General features: G+C 45.6%; 1 protein-coding gene across 3 annotated transcripts in view; it reads left to right on the top strand.

Moving 5' to 3' along the window:
- Positions 1-16308, top strand: part of ATG2B (autophagy related 2B) — a 263381-nt gene that overhangs the window by 39813 nt on the left and 207260 nt on the right. For all 3 annotated transcript variants that reach the window (XM_029597896.1, XM_029597895.1, XM_029597894.1), the window contains exon 5: positions 13600-13762. In XM_029597896.1, coding sequence (XP_029453756.1) covers positions 13600-13762 — 163 coding nt within the window. The remainder of the gene's footprint in view (positions 1-13599; positions 13763-16308) is intronic.

The raw sequence follows: 16308 nt of genomic DNA, 5'->3' as shown, positions 1-16308 counted from the left end.
ACCCCATCACACACACACACACACCCCATCACACACACACACACACCCCATCACACACACACACACACACCCCATCACGCACACACACACACCCCATCACGCACACACACACCCCATCACGCACACACACACCCCATCACGCACACACACACACCCCATCACACACACACACACCCCCATCACACACACACACACACCCCATCACACACACACATATACCATCTTCGTCAGCCACCAGGAGGGGGGACCACAGCAGCCCTCTTCTTCTTTAGCCGACATAGGAAGGGAATCGCGGTGACCATCCTGCAGGTCTCTTCTTCTGGTGACAGGCAGCCCTGATTGTGTGAGGTTGAGTCCTAAATAGGTGGTCTATGACCCATCTATTCCCACTCTTGTGGATTGGGAGCTGATTAAAAGATTGGAAACAGAGTTAAGAATATAAGAATTTGCCATTCTGCGCGTCTCATTTTTTCTCTCATACTTATCTGTTTCTCTTAGCTCTTGGTTCTATTTCCCTTCCACCCCCACCATTAATGTAGAGAGCGGTGATGGAGCTGCATCCAAGTGAAATATCTAGCTTGATTAGTTAGGGGTAGTAGGGGTAGTAACCGCCGCAATAAGCAAGCTACACCCATGCTTATTTGTTTTTACCCAGACTATGTTATACAGCCCTTATTGGTTGTTTATCTTCTCCCCTGCCGTTGAAGCAGGGAGCTATGCTGGATATGCATCGAAAGTGAAGTATCAGGCACATTTGGTTTGGGGTAGTAACCGCCGTAACAAGCCAGCTGTTCCCCGCTTTGTGAGTGTGAATCCTTTTTTCTTCTCCCCTGCCGTTGAAGTTATGCTGGATATGCGTGAAGTATCAGTTTTTCTTTTCCCCTGCCGTTGAAGCAGAGAGCTATGCTGGAAATTCGTGATGTATCAGTCTTTCTCCCATGCCGTTGAAGCAGAGAGCCATGCTGGATATGCGTCGAGAGTGAAGTATCAGGTACATTTGGTTTGGGGTAGTAACCCTCACCAGCTATTTTGACAGGCCGTGGCATTGCTCCTCTTCAGGCCCTCACCGGCGATTCCAGAAGGGCCACAGCATTGCTCCTCCTCCATGGGCCCTGCCAGCGATTCCAGCAAGTCTGCGGTGGTGTTCCTCCTCCTCAGGGTAACATCACCAGCATCATTATGGTATCCTTCAGGTAGCGGCGCCTATGGCTGAGGTCATATCGGCCATAGGCACGCTATGGCTCTGCACATAGTTCTGGATTTTTAAAACTATCCACAGGAGCAGGGGGTGCAAATCTCAGTACATTTTCCTGGGGCAGTTTTCAATTTAAACTTACATGCATATTTTTACTTTGAAAATTGGTTTAAAAGATCGTGGGTATAAAGTATCTACAGTTCCCTGTACGTACCTGGATCAGTCCAGACAGTGGGTTATGTCCCCAATCCAGCAGATGGAGTCAGCACAAGCTTTGAGGGGGCGTATCCATATATACTACTACCCCCTCTGCAGGAGCCCAGTATCTTCTGACTCCAGCAGATGCGAGTAGGGGAATCAGGCTTCCCCTCCTTTTCCTTCACTTTCTTGCTTGATTATGGCTTGTTGTTGTCTTTTTCTGTGGATCAAGTTTGTATCAAGTTTGTATTAAGTTTAAAAAAAAAAAAAAAAAAAAGGCAGAGTTCTTTCAATTTTTCAGCAATGCAGGCCGCTTGAAAATTGCCCCAGTGTGTATATTTGTTACATAAATATTTCTAGAGCACTTAAATTCAGCTAGAGTGAAATGGGTACCCCCAGTCCCTTCCTGAATATGCAGAGCTGTAACATTGAGCTTTGTGTCCTTTCAAGAAGGCAGTAACATTTATGTTGTATTGCTGCTTGCTTTTATCAAAAAGTAGTAATGTTCTGTTGGAAGGGATAAATATTGATTCTCTTCATGTTGTGCACTCTGACACCAAAATTCAAAGAATCCTCCTCCATCATCTACCTTATCCAGCTAAAGTTAGCTTGATAACTTTATTTAGGGATATACCTGGGTTAAGTTATCTGGGTACTCCTACTGGATAACTTTGCAGCCTAACTGACTAGATTTGAACATCATTGTTTAGGTTGCAAAATTATCTAGAAGGATTAACATGGATAACTTTTTATATTTAACGGGGGACATTCAAAGAATATCACTAGTTAAGTAGTGGTTGCACGGCCTGACCTTGCACCCAACTCTCCCCACCCACACTCCCAAAGTAAGAAAAAACAAAACATTATATATATATATATATATATATATATATATATATTAGTATTCCACCAATCTGAAACTCTTGATGGATTACATGATTATATACACAGTCTTAAGTTAACAAACACATCAATACAAAACTAAAAACAATAACCATAATTCAGACATAACACTTAAAATGGACAGAGCCTCTAAAAAAAATTATAAAATATTAATTACCAAAAACTAAAATATAAAAAATGTGCTTTCAGCTTTTTTCTAAAACGAATTAGATCTTGGTCTTCCCTAATGTCCACAGGTAAATTATTCCATAAAGAAGGACCTGCCACCTTAAATAGCTGATTTTTGGATTCTGTTAAGCCACTTTTATAGTATGAACTTCTCTAAACTTTTTGCTTGCAGGTCGAAGAACACGATCAGGTTGACACACCTGCACAGCTGCTGTGCTTTAAATATCAACAATAAAACTTTGGACAGTATTCACCATTTTATAGGGAGCCAATGTAAAGAAGCTAAAACTGGATGACTATAAGAACATAAGAAATTGCCATATTGGGTCAGACCAAGGGTCCATCAAGCCCAGCATCCTGTGTCCAACAGAGGCCAATCCAGGCTACAAGTACCTGGCAAGTACCCATGCTAGTACTGGCATGAGTAGCATGGGATCTACTTAGTGTTTGAGTACTTGCCAGATACTTGTAGTCTGGATTGGCCACTGTTGGGAACAGGATGCTGGGCTTGATGGACCCTTGGTCTGACCCAGTCTGGCAATTTCTTATGTTCTTAAAGTATGCCAGATATTTAATTGAAAAGTAAGTGCAAAGTACCCGCCTTTTCTACCTAAAACAGCCCATGGATACAAAGCACCTACTGCAGGGAAATAAAAAATTGCCCTCTGATCTTATAAAAAATTGTAGAGTACACTGTGTTTGAGTCTATAAGGAAGATGCCTGACTGGATGCAGAGGGGGATCAAAAGAATGGATTGAGGCATTGGGGAGAGGAAAAGCTGCAGAGAGGGATAAACTAACAAAAACAAAAATTAAATTAAAAACAAAAACCCCCCCCAAAAACTAGACAAAAGGGAAGGAAAAAAAGCTCATAAATGTTTTGGTTGGTGCCCATATTTTCAAAATGTTTTTCCAGCCTTGCCCATTTAAGCTATCAGTATCAATTTGAGATAAAGCAGTGATATCTGCACATTTGATTACCTTACATGTCTTATTCCTTTCCAGATCATTTATAAATATGTTGAAAAGCATGGGTTCTAGTACAGATCCCTGAAGCACTCCACTGTTTCCCCTTTTCCACTGCGAAAATTGACCATTTAATCCTACTCTCTCTTTCCTGTCTTTTAACCAGTTTGTAATCCATAAAAGGACATCACCTCCTATCCCCTGACTTTTTAGTTTTCTTAGAAGCCTCTCATGAGGGACTTTGTCAAACGCCTTCTGAAAATCCAAATACCGGTTCATCTACCGGTTCATCTTTATCCACATGTTTATTAACCCCTTAAAAAAAATGAAGCAGATTTATGAGGCTAGACTTCCATAGAAACATAGAAATGACGGCAGAAGAAGACCAAACGGCCCATCCACTCTGCCCAGCAAGCTTTCACACTATTTTTTTTTCTCATACTTATCTATTACTCTTTGCCCTTATTAGTAACTTTTTGGTTCTAGTTACCTTCCACCCCCGCTATTGATGTAGAGAGCAGTGCTGGAGCTGCATCTAAGTGACGTATCTAGCTTAATTGGTTAGGGGTAGTAACTGCTGCAATAAGCAAGCTACTTCCACGCTTATTTGTTTACCTGGTCTGTGCCATTCAGTCCTTGTTGGTTGTTGTCTGAATATAATTCCTCTTTTCTTTATTCCCCCCTGCCGTTGAAGCAGTGAGTTGCGCCGGATATGTAGTCGAAGTGAAGTATCAGGCTTAATTGATTCGGGGTAGTAACCGCCGTAACAAGCAAGCTACACCCATAATTATTTGTTTACCCAGACTATGTAATTCAGTCCTTGATGGTTGTTGCCTGAATATAAATCCTCTTTTCCTCTTTCCCCCCTGCCGTTGAAGCAGAGAGCTATGCTGGATATGCATTGAAAGTGAAGTATCAGACTTATTTGGTATGGGGTAGTAGCCGTCGCAACAAGCAAGCTACTCCCCAGTTTTTTGTGAATGCAAATCCTTTTTACCACATTTCCTCTTGCCGTTGAAGCATAGAGCAATGCTGGAGTTGCAGTGACAGTGAGTATGTTTATTAATCTCCAGGTAATAGCTGTCATTCCCACAAGCTACCCCCCATGCCTCTTCTCTTCATTCACATCCTCTAGACTTTATGGATCCACAGTATTTATCCCACGCTCCTTTGAAGTCCTTCACAGTTTTGGTCTTCACCACTTCCTCCGGAAGGGAGTTCCAGGCATACACCACCCTCTCTGTGAAGAAATACTTTCTGACATTGGTTCTAAGTCTTCCTCCTTGGAGTTTCAAATCGTGACCCCTGGTTCTGCTGATTTTTTTCCAATGGAAAAGGTTTGTCATTGTCTTTAGATAATTAAAACCTTTCAAGTATCTGAAAGTCTGTATCATATCACCTCTGCTCCTCCTTTCCTCCAGGGTGTACATATTTAGATTCTTCAATCTCTCCTCATAAGTCATTCGATGAAGACCCTCCACCTTTTTGGTCACCCTTCTCTGGACTGCCTCCATCTTGTCTCTGTCCCTTCGGAGATACGGTCTCCAGAACTGAGCACAGAACTCCAGGTGAGGCTTCACCAAGGATCTGTACATGGGGATAATCACTTCCCTTTTCTTACTCGATATTCCTCTCTCTATGCAGCCCAGCATTCTTCTGGCTTTAGCTATAGCCTTGTCACATAGTTTTGCTGACTTCAGATCGTTAGACACTATCACCCCAAGATCTCTCTCCTGCTCCGTGCACACCAGCCCTTCACCCCCCATCGAATACAGTTCTTTTGGATTTCCACACCCCATATGCATGACTCTGCACTTCTTGGCATTGAATCTCAGCTGCCATATCTTCGACCACTCTTTCAGCTTCCTTAAATCCCGTCTCATTCTCTCCACTCCTTCCGGCGTGTCCACTCTGTTGCAGATCTTAGTGTCATCTGCAAAAAGACAAACCTTACCTTCTAACCCGTCCGCAATGTCGCTCACAAAGATATTGAACAGGACTGGTCCCAACACCGATCCTTGCGGCACTCCGCTTAACACCGCTCTCTCTTCAGAGTAAGTTCCATATGCCATGACACATTGTCTTCTGTCCGTCAACCAGTTTGTAATCCAGACCACCACCTTGGCACTCACTCCTAAGGTTCTCATTTTATTCACCAGCCTTCCCTTGGGTAAATCCATGCACTGTGTTCCATTAAACCATGTCTTTCTATATGCTCTCAAATTTTGATCTTTCCACTATTTTTCCCGGCACTGAATTCAGGCTCACTGGTCTATAGTTTCCCAGATAGCCCTGGAACTGTTTTTAAATATTGGGGTTACATTGGCCACCCTCCATTCTTCAGGTTCAATGGATGATTTTAATGATAGGTTACAAATTTTAACTAAAAGATCTGAAATTTCATTTTTTAGTTCCTTTGGAACCGTGGAGTGCATACCATCCGGTCCAGGTGATTTGCTACTCTTTAGTTTGCCAGTCTGGCCTATTACATCTTCCAAGTTCACAGTGATTTGGTTCAGTTCATCTGACTCATCACCCTTGAAAACCATCTCTAGAACTGGTATCTTTCCAACATCCTCATTAGTAAACACAGAAGCATTCATTCCCCTGACATAAGTCTGCTGCTTTTTTCACACAAGGAACGGTACACATGTTGTGAATTAGTAAACTTTTCAAAAGGGCTTTTTACATGGGTAAACATTTGTTTACCTACAGAAAAAAGTTTTGATGGTTACTTCCATAATGTTTAAAGTGAATAAAACACATGATTTGCTGTGCTGCATTGCATGTGCATATATGAAAAAGCCATTTCCTGTTCATACCCGGATCAGTCCAGACGCCTGGATTATGACTCCCTTCCAGCAGATGGAAACAGAAAGTTTCACTGGCACTGGCATTTAACCCGGAGTGCCACCTGCAGTTGCTCAGTATTTCTCTGTCTCCAGCAGATGGTAGAGGTGCAATCCCTGCAGGCTGAAGAAACAAAAAAGAGGGAGAGAGAAACGAAGATATTTGTTAATGTTCCTCCTGGGAGTTTGTTAGGCCCTGGTGTGGCTATCCCTCCTGGTGTTGAGGGGAACGAGCAAGGGGTCCGGGGACCCTTGTCTGTCTCAGCTTTTCGCCACTGGGGGATGAATAGCTGATGGGGCCAGTTCCCTCTCCCACAGGAGAACAGGTGGAATCTGGCAGCTTTTCAGTCAGGGAAGTACCCTTTGCATTGCTTTTCCTTCCTCTGTCTCATTAAAGTTTAAAAAAAAACAAAACAAAAAAACTTAATTGAAAGGAGAACAGGTATCAGAGCGGCAAGGGTGCTAGTGGCCGGGAAGGCTGTGTTTAAGCTTGTATGGCTGCTAGGAGGTGAGTTCTTGAGCAGCGGGCAGTGCTGCAGTTCACTGTGCGGTGCGGTAGGACTGCTGACACGCGGCCAGGCCTGGTTGCGGGCAGCGTGGCATTCTTTTCTGTGATGGGAAACGGCAGTGCATGCCGCTCGAGAGGTGATTCTCACGTGCGGTTGTCCCACGCCAGACTGTGTTCCCGCTGGCTCTCTGGAGGTGAAGGCAGGTCGGAGCAGCAGCCTCAGCAGCATTCGAGTGCGGGAGAGTCTTTGAAGTCGGCCGCCCCTCCCCCCCCCCCCCCGGGCACGGGAAAGGCAGCCATGTTGTTGGGTGCTGATGGCTTGCCTGGGTTGTTTCGGGGGGGGGGGGGGGGGTTGAAGAGGCCGATTGTGACAGCAAGGTGTAGGGCTCTCCCGGTCAGGGATTGGAGGCTCCCCACTCCACTTTCAGCAGAGTTCATTCTGTTTATGCATGAGGCATATTTGGCTCACCAGGCAGCTGGGAGGTTCTCGGAGAGCCTGTGGCTGGGCAAAAGACCTGGTGGGTCCATTGGTCCGGTGCTGTGAAAGGCGCCCAGGGTACTCGGGATGAGGGTACTTCCAGGCAGTCCGGATGTCAACTCCAGTGATTCAAAGGGTAGAGCTCCTCAGGGGCCTGCCTTTCCAGACCTGGCTGTGCCTGACAAGGATCCGGCGGTACCTGATAGCAGCCCGGATGGTCAGGATCCTGATGGAAGTTTGGACCAGTTGCCGGTGGCAGAAGGGGATGACCCAAAGGTGGTGCGACTTTTCCGGAAGGAAGAGTTGTGGCCCTTGATCCCTCATGTTCTCGAGGAGCTGGGGATCAAGATTCCTCAGGAGGAGTAGGATCAGGATGGAGTGGACCCAGTCATCGATGGTCTGAGGGGGTCCAGTGAAGGCCTCCCCTTTTCACAAGTTGGTTAAAAAGCTGGTGGTGAGAGAGTGGGACACTTCAGAGACTGGCCCAAAGGTAGACCGTGCGATGGCTAAGTTGTATTAATTGCCTGAGGACACACTTGAGCTGTGGACGCGTTGGTGTCTGCGGTCACTAAGAAGACCACCATTCCTGTGGCTGGTTCAGCGGTGCTAAAAGATATGCAGGACAGGAAATTGGAGATTCACCTCAAGAAGATCGAGGTGTCTGCCCTTGGCATTCATGCTGTGGTGTGCAGTAGTTTAATGCAGATGGCCAGTTTATACTGGGTGCAGTAGTTGCAGGCTACTAGGACGCTATCTCCGTCCAAGGTTAAGCAGGCAGACTGCCTGGAGGTGAAGGGCTATGTTGTGGATGCTTTATATGACCTTATCAGAATTTCTTCCAGGATTATGATCTCTGAGGTGTCTGCCAGGAGGCTCCTCTGGTTGAGGAACTGGTCAACAGATGTTTGGTTTAAATCTTGGTTGGGAGCCCTACTGTTCAAGGGAAAGCTTCTGTTTGGAGAAGACTTAGAAGAGCTCATGAAGCAGCTCAGGGAGACAAAGGGGCATAGGCTGCCTGAGGATAAACCAAAAGGGAACATGGGTTCCTTTGCTGGACGCTCCCAGTTTCAGTTGCACAGGCAGTTTCGTCCATGTAGGTCCTTGGCAGGAGCTCAGAGGCAGGGTGCCAGGAGGCAGCAATCCTGGAATCATTCCTTTTGAGGGGGCAGGAAATCAGGCAGAGAAGGTCTCAGCCAGGCTTCTGGTGGAGCAAAGTCTTCACAATGAAGTGATGCCAATCCACTCTTCTCTCCCTCGTGTGGGAGGACATCTGACTCTGTTTTACAAGGAGTGGACCAAAATCACAACAGAGCAGTGGGTCCACAGTGTAATAAGAGATGGCTATGCATAAGAATTCTCTCGCCCACTCCAGGATTTAATTATGGTTTCCTCCTTCGCTCATTGCTGCAAGAGAAAGGTGGTTCAAGAAACCATGGATCGGTTACAAGATCTGGGAACCGTATTCCCATCCCTATGGGGAAACAAAGGACGGAAAGGTAATTCATTTTTTTCATGGTCCCAAAGAAGGAAGGGTCCATTACCTGCTATTAAGCCCACTTAGAGAATAGCCACTGCCATTAGCAATGGTTACATGGAATAGACTTAGTTTTTGGGTACTTGCCAGGTTCCTATGGCCTGGATTGGCCACTGTTGGAAACAGGATGCTGGGCTTGATGGACCCTTGGTCTGACCCAGTATGGCATTTTCTTATGTTCTTATGGTCCTTCCGTCCAATTTTAGATCTGAAGAAAGTGAATGTGGGCTCTATGGCCTCGACATTGGAGTTGGTCCCTTGGGCCTTTGCGCATATGAGGCCTCTGCAGTGGTCCCTTATTTTGCTTTGGGATCCGTTGTCTGAGCAGTTTCATCTTCCTTTATTGCTTGAAGAGCATGCCAGGTCCAGTCTTTCATGGTGGCTTGGTTAAGAACATCTCGGGCACGGAGTGGACTTCGAGGTTCCAGGCTGGGTGGTATTTACTACTGACGCCAGTCTCTCTGGCTGGGGGGCAGTGTGCCAGAATCAGTCGACCCAGGGGCAGTGGTCCACAGAAGACAAGTCCTGGTCTATCAATTGTTTGGAGACGAGGGCAGTGCGGTACGCATTACTTGCTTTTCTGACTTTCTTGAGCGGCCGCTCAACGCGCATATTGTCAGACAACTTGATCATGGTGGCTCACATCAACCAACAAGGGGGCACCAGGAGTCTGGCAGTAGCTCAGGACTTGTTTCTCTGGGGGGGAGCAGCGTCTGGCAATGCTCGCAGCAACTCACATTGCCGGAGTGGACAATATACAGGCGAATTTTCTCAGTCAGCAGAAACTGGAGCCCAGGGAGAGCCATCTGAAGAGGCAATGACTGATATGTCGCCGGTGGGGTACACCCATTCTGAACCTGATGGCATTGAGGAAGAATGCCAAGGTGCCTCGGTTTTTCAGTTGTAGAAGAGAGCACTGAGCAGAGGGCGTAAATACTCTGGTTCTACCTTGGCCTGGGAATTTCTCCTGTACGTGTTCCCTCCTTGGCCCCTGGTGGGAAAACTGATAAGACGAATAGAAAATTACCCCGGAGAAGTGATTCAAGTGGTGCTAGAGTGGCCAAGGTGCCCTTGGTTTGCGGATCTGGTCAACCTGGCAGTTGATGGTTCACTGTGGCTTGATCATTTGCTGCAGGGCCCAATATTTTTGGATCAGGCGGATCGCTTTTGTCTCGCTGTTTGGGTTTTGAGAGGCGGCGTTTGAGAGGAAAAAGATACCTGAACGATGTTATAACCACTTTGCAGGCTAAGAAGACTTCTACTTCTTTATCAAATGTCAGAGTCTGGAAAGTCTTGGAGTGCTGGTGCACCAGCCAAAGATTAATCTCCACTCAGGTCTCGATATCTCACGTCTTGGCTTTCTTGCAGAAGAGTTTGGAGAAAGATCTGGCCTTTAGCTCTCTTAGGGGTAGATTTTCAAACCGCACGATTTGGCGTACTTTTGCTGGCGCATCAGGCGCCAGCAAAAGTACGCGGGATTTTAGTAGATACGCGCGTAGCCGCGCAAATCCTGGATCGGCGCGCGCAAGGCTATCAATTCCGTATAGCCAGCGCGCGCCGAGCCGCGCAGCCTACCCCGGTTCCCTCCGAGGCCGCTCCGAAATCGGAGCGGCCTCGGAGGGAACTTTCTTTTGCCCTCCCCTCACCTTCCCCTCCCTTCCCCTACCTAACCCACCCGCCCGGCCCTGTCTAAACCCCCCCCTTACCTTTGTCGGGGGATTTACGCCTCCCGGAGGGAGACGTAAATCCCCGCGCGCCAGCGGGCCGCTAGCGCGCCGGGACGCGACCTGGGGGCGGGTCCGGAGGGCGCGGCCACGCCCCCGGGCCTGCCCCGGAACGCTCCCGACATGCCCCGAAAACGCCGCGCGGTTCGGGCCCGCCCCCGACACGCCCCCCTCAGAAAACCCCGGGACTTACGCGAGTCCCGGGGCTCTGCGCGCGCCGGTAGGCCTATGTAAAATAGGCTCACCGGCGCGCAGGGCCCTGCTCGCCTAAATCCGCCCGGATTTGGGCGGATTTAGGCGAGCAGGACTCTTAAAATCCGCCCCTTAAGGTGCAGGTTGTGTCCCTGGGCTGTCTTTGTGGCAAGGTGCACTGTGTGTCGTTGGTTGCTCACCTGGATGTGGTTTTCTTCCTTTGTGGGGTAAAGCATATGCGTCCCCCGTTGCAAAGAATAAGTCCCTCATGGAAACTAAACCTGGTCCTCAGAGGGATGTGGGATTCCTTTTGAACCTTTAGGAAAGGCAACGGTTAAGGATCTCTCGTTGAAGGTGATGTTTATGGTGGCCATTTGTTCCGTCCACTGGATTTCAGAACTATAAACACTGTCATGTAGAGAACCTTTCCTGAAGATCTTGGATTCTGGAATTTCTTTGAGGACAGTGCCCACTTTTCTCCCGAATGTTGTGTCAGCATTCAATTTGAACCAGACCACGGAATTTCCAGTTTTTCCGGATTTGGACATGTCAGCTCCGCACGCTAAAGACCTTCGATGCCTGGATGTGAACATAAGAACATAAAAACATAAGAAATTGCCATGCTGGGTCAGACCAAGGGTCCATCAAGCCCAGCATCCTGTTTCCAACAGAGGCCAAACCAGGCCACAAGAACCTGGCAAATACCCAAACACTAAGAAGTTTCCATGCTACTGATACCAGTAATAGCAGAAGCCATTCCCTAAGACAACTTGATTAATAGCCGTTAATGGACTTCTGCTGCAAGAACTTATCCAAACCTTTTTTAAACCCAGCTACACTAACTGTACTAACCACATGCTCTGGGAACAAATTCCAGAGCTTATTTGTGCATTGAGTGAAAAATAATTTTCTCCAATTAGTCTTAAATATGTTACTTGCTAACTTCATGGAGTGCCCCCTAGTCCTATTTATTTGAAAGTGTAAAGAACCGATTCACATCTACTTGTTCAAGACCTCTCATTATTTTAAAAACCTTTATCATATCCCCCCTCAGCCGTCTCTTCTTCAAGCTGAACAGCCCTAACCTCTTCAGCCTTTCCTCAGAGGGGAGCTGTTCCATCCCCTTTATCATTTTGGTTGCCCTTCTCTGAACCTTCTCCATCGCAACTATATCTTTTTTGAGATGCTGCGACCAGACTTGTACACAGTATTCAAGGTGCGGTCTCACCATGGAGCGATTACAGAGGCATTATGATATTTTCCGTTTTATTAACCATTCCCTTCCTAATAATTCCTAACATTCTATTTGCTTTTTTGACTGCTGCTGCACACTAAGCTGACGATTTCAAAGTATTATCCACTATGATGCCTAGATCTTTTTCCTGGGTGGTAGCTCCTAATATGGAACCTAACATCGTGTAACTACAACAAGGGTTATTTTTCCCTATATGCAACACCTTGCACTTGTCCACATTAAATTTCATCTTCCTTTTGGATGCCAAATCTTCCAGTCTTGCAAGGTCCTCCTGCAATGTATCACAATCCGCTTGTGATTTAACTACTCTAAATAATTGTGTATCATCTGCAAATTTGATAACCTCACTCGTCGTATTCCTTTCCAGATCATCTATAAATATATTGAAAGCACCAGTCCAAGTACAGATCCCTGAGGCACTCCACTGTTTACCCTATTCCACTGAGAAAATTGACTCTCTGTTTCCTTTCTTTTAACCAGTTTGTAATCCATGAAAGGACATCACCTCCTATCCCATGACTTTTTAGTTTTCTTAGAAGCCTCTCATGAGGGACTTTGTCAAATGTCTTTTGAAAATCCAAATACACTACATCTACCAGTTCACCTTTTTTCCCATGTTTATTAACCCCTTCAAAAAAAATGAAGCAGGCTTTGTTGCGTTACCTAAAAGTTACTAATAACTTCAGGATATCTGACCTTATGTTTGTGCGGTAGAATAGTCCTAAGAAGGGGCAGAAGAATTCAAAGTCTAAGATAGCACGATAGTTGAAGGAGGCAATAAGCTTGCTTATGTCTGTAAAGGGCGTCCTGTCCCGGTGAGATTGAGGGCTCATGCAATTTGGTCTCAGGCGACTTCTTGGGCCGAATGCCAGCTGGTGTGACCGCAGGAAATTTTGTCGGGCGGCTACTTTAAGTTGTTGCACACTTTCACCAGGAATTATTGTATGGATGTCCAGGCTCCAGAGGCCATGGGCTTTGGTGAAAGTGTTCTTCAAGTGGGACTCTCACAGACCCTCCCTAATTAGGGAAGCTTGGGTACATCCCAGGAGTCTGGACTGATCCAGGTATGAACAGGAAAGGAAAATTGGTTCTTACCTGCTAATTTTTGTTCCTGGAACACCATGGATCAGTCCAGAGTCCCGCCCTGTGTGGGGGAGAGTCCGCTTGTTCTTTTGTCATGGTTATATTGTATATAGGCTGCTGTGTTAATTCAGATTTCAAGTTTGTTCTCCTGGTTGGGAGTTATGAAATGAAGAGTTTTCTTTCAAGGTGGGATTTTATCCTCTTTTCCCCTTGCTCGTTTATGGGAAGTTGTCTTGCATGTTTATTAGGATTGTTGTAGGAATAATCTCGGCTTCGTTTCAGGTCAATACTGAGCAACTGCAGGTGGCTCTCTGGGTTATGTGCCAGTGAAACTTTCTCTGTCTCCATCTGCTGGAAGGGAGGCATAATCCCAGGAGCCTGGACTGATCCGTGGTATTCCAGGAATGAAAATTAGCAGGTAAGTACCAATTTTCCTTTATTAGATGTACAATCCATTAAAATAATATCAGGTTAGTAAACTAGAGGTTGTTTATTGCAAGAAACATGGCTGTTATATCCCCTCATATGCTTTTGTTTTGTCTCCCAGAACGGTATATTGTGATGAAACCACAGATGAATGCTCTGGAATAAATGTACATCAACCTACAGCCTTTGCCCACAAGTTGCTAGAACTTTTGGGAGTCTCTCTCTTCTGGGATGAGTTTCCAGCCTCTGCAAAATCCTCCCCAGTGTGCTCCACAACACAAGTGGTAAGAAGAGAGGGAAAAAAAAATGATCGTAAGGCTTCAGTGGTAGTTTGTGTACTATTATGGCATTTGCATTGTGACAGTGTTCAGTTTATTAGGGGTGTGCAGCCAGAAAATATTCATTAAAGTTTTCACATTCGTTTAAACGTTCCCTATTAGTCCCATTGGTGGGGGTTTTTTTGGTTTTTTTTTTGCTTTTGGGAAATTTTCATTTCCATTTAGTGCATCCTATTTCAGTTTAGTACGCACTATTTCAATATAATGTGTGCTAAATCCAAAAACAAATCTACCGAATGCACATCCTTGTAGTTTATATGGGGAGGGGGGTTACAGATTTACTTTTTAGGAATATTTCTGGAAATGAAAAAAGATGTTAGCCAATAAAGATTTTATCCATAAATACAGAATGGAGGTGAGTTTGTTTTATATAAGGCCCAATGTGAATTAAAAAAAGTATTCCTTCTCTTTAGTGTTATTTTTAACTTGCTGCTTGTAATTGACTCCAGCACAACTTTGAGAGTGAGGTGCATGATTCCTGTTTATTGCTGTAGAAAAGCTGCTCTCTATACAGAGCTGCAGAGATGTCACTGCAGCAGTTGCATGCGTACTGTAACAGGAACCAAGTTTTCACCATTGTTGTGCTATAGAGAAGGACTGATTTTTTTTTGTTTTGTTTTTAAACCTGGCACTTTGTCCAAAATCAGAGTCTCCTATTCAAAAGAGTATAGGGTTCATTTGCAGTCATTCACCTTTTAAGGCATTAAGCAGATATCTCTGTTTAAGAGGGTCATTTTCAAACCGTTTCCTCAGTGAGTGTGAGGGAGTCTATAGGAAACTCCCTCAGACTACCCTAAGGGACCGGGCATAGCTGTCTTACCTGGTCCTCCTTAAGATTCAGACCCACAGGGAATCCTGGGTGAAAGGAGGATCCCTTTACCAGAGTATAAGGGCCTAGAAGGGTTGAGCAGGCAGAGACCCACCGTACGCCAAGACCTGTTATGTTTAAGGACTGTGCTTTACCTGACGTTAAGGTGAGCTGCGCTGATTGTTTCAGATTTTGCTTTTTCCACTGTAAATAAACTACACCTAAGGAACAGCCAGAATCTGCCTCCTTATTTCTCGGGCTATTTCTAAGCCATTATCGCCTAAGTTACCACATATGGTGGTAGCAGTGGGATCTCTTGCCTAAGCAGGAAGCTCAGGCAAGAGGCAAGAGCCCACAGTCACAGCAGTAGAGAAAAAAAGCTCTGCAGAATTTTTTTTCTTTTTCCTGGGGCCTCTTAGTTCCACTCAGTCAGCCTTCGCACAATAGGCCAAGGGGGCTAGCGACACCTGTGTAGTCAGGGGTCAAGCAGTGAGTAAGGGCTGGACAGGCTAGTAGGTTATTGTTGGTTCTCCCCCCCCTTTCCTGAAGAGGTATCTAGTTTGGAGGCAGCTCGATAAGCAGAGAAGATGGAGCAAGTGATACAGGTCCTTGCTACAGGGCAGCAACAATTACAGACCGCCCTGCAAACGCAAATTGATCAGCAGAGGGCATTGCGAGAGCAGGTGGTGCAGCACCATACGGTGCTGCACCACCTGCTCTCGCAATGATCTGGAAAGGATCGCAATGATCTGGAAAGGAATACGATGAGTGACGTTATCAAATTTGCAGACGATACAAAATTATTCAGAGTAGTTAAATCACAAGCAGACTGTGATACATTACAGGAGGACCTTGCAAGACTGGAAGATTGGGCATCCAAATGGCAGATGAAATTTAATGTGGACAAGTGCAAGGTGTTGCATATAGGGAAAAATAACCCTAACTGTAGTTACACGATGTTAGGTTCCATATTAGGAGCTACCACCCAAGAAAGAGATCTAGGCGTCATAGTAGATAATACATTGAAATCGTCAGCTCAGTGTGCTGCAGCAGTCAAAAAAGCAAATAAAATGTTAGGAATTATTAGGAAGGGAATGGTTAATAAAACGGAAAATGTCATAATGCCTCTATATCGCTCCATGGTGAGACCACACCTTGAATACTGTGTACAATTCTGGTCGCCGTATCTCAAAAAAGATATAGTTGCAATGGAGAAGGTACAGAGAAGGGCAACCAAAATGATAAAGGGGATGGAACAGCTCCCCTATGAGGAAAGGCTGAAGAGGTTAGGGCTGTTCAGCTTGGAGAAGAGACGGCTGAGGGGGGATATCATAGAGGTCTTTAAGATCATGAGAGGTCTTGAACGAGTAGATGTGACTCGGTTATTTACACTTTCGAATAATAGAAGGACTAGGGGGCATTCCATGAAGTTAGCAAGTAGCACATTTAAGACTAATCGGAGAAAATTCTTTTTCACTCAACGCACAATAAATCTCTGGAATTTGTTGCCAGAGGATGTGGTTAGTGCAGTTAGTGTAGCTGGGTTCAAAAAAGGTTTGGATAAGTTCTTGGAAGAGAAGTCCATTAACTGCTATTAATCAAGTTTACTTAGGGAATAGTCACTGCTATTAATTGCATCAGTAGCATGGGATCTTCTAGGTGTTTGGGTAATTGCCAGGTTCTT

The sequence above is a fragment of the Rhinatrema bivittatum genome, chromosome 4, assembly GCF_901001135.1.
Source record: "Rhinatrema bivittatum chromosome 4, aRhiBiv1.1, whole genome shotgun sequence".
In the NCBI taxonomy this organism is placed as follows: Eukaryota; Metazoa; Chordata; class Amphibia; order Gymnophiona; family Rhinatrematidae; genus Rhinatrema; species Rhinatrema bivittatum.
The sequence above is the reverse complement of the archived record's forward strand: the minus strand, read 5'-3'. Positions and strand labels throughout refer to the sequence as shown.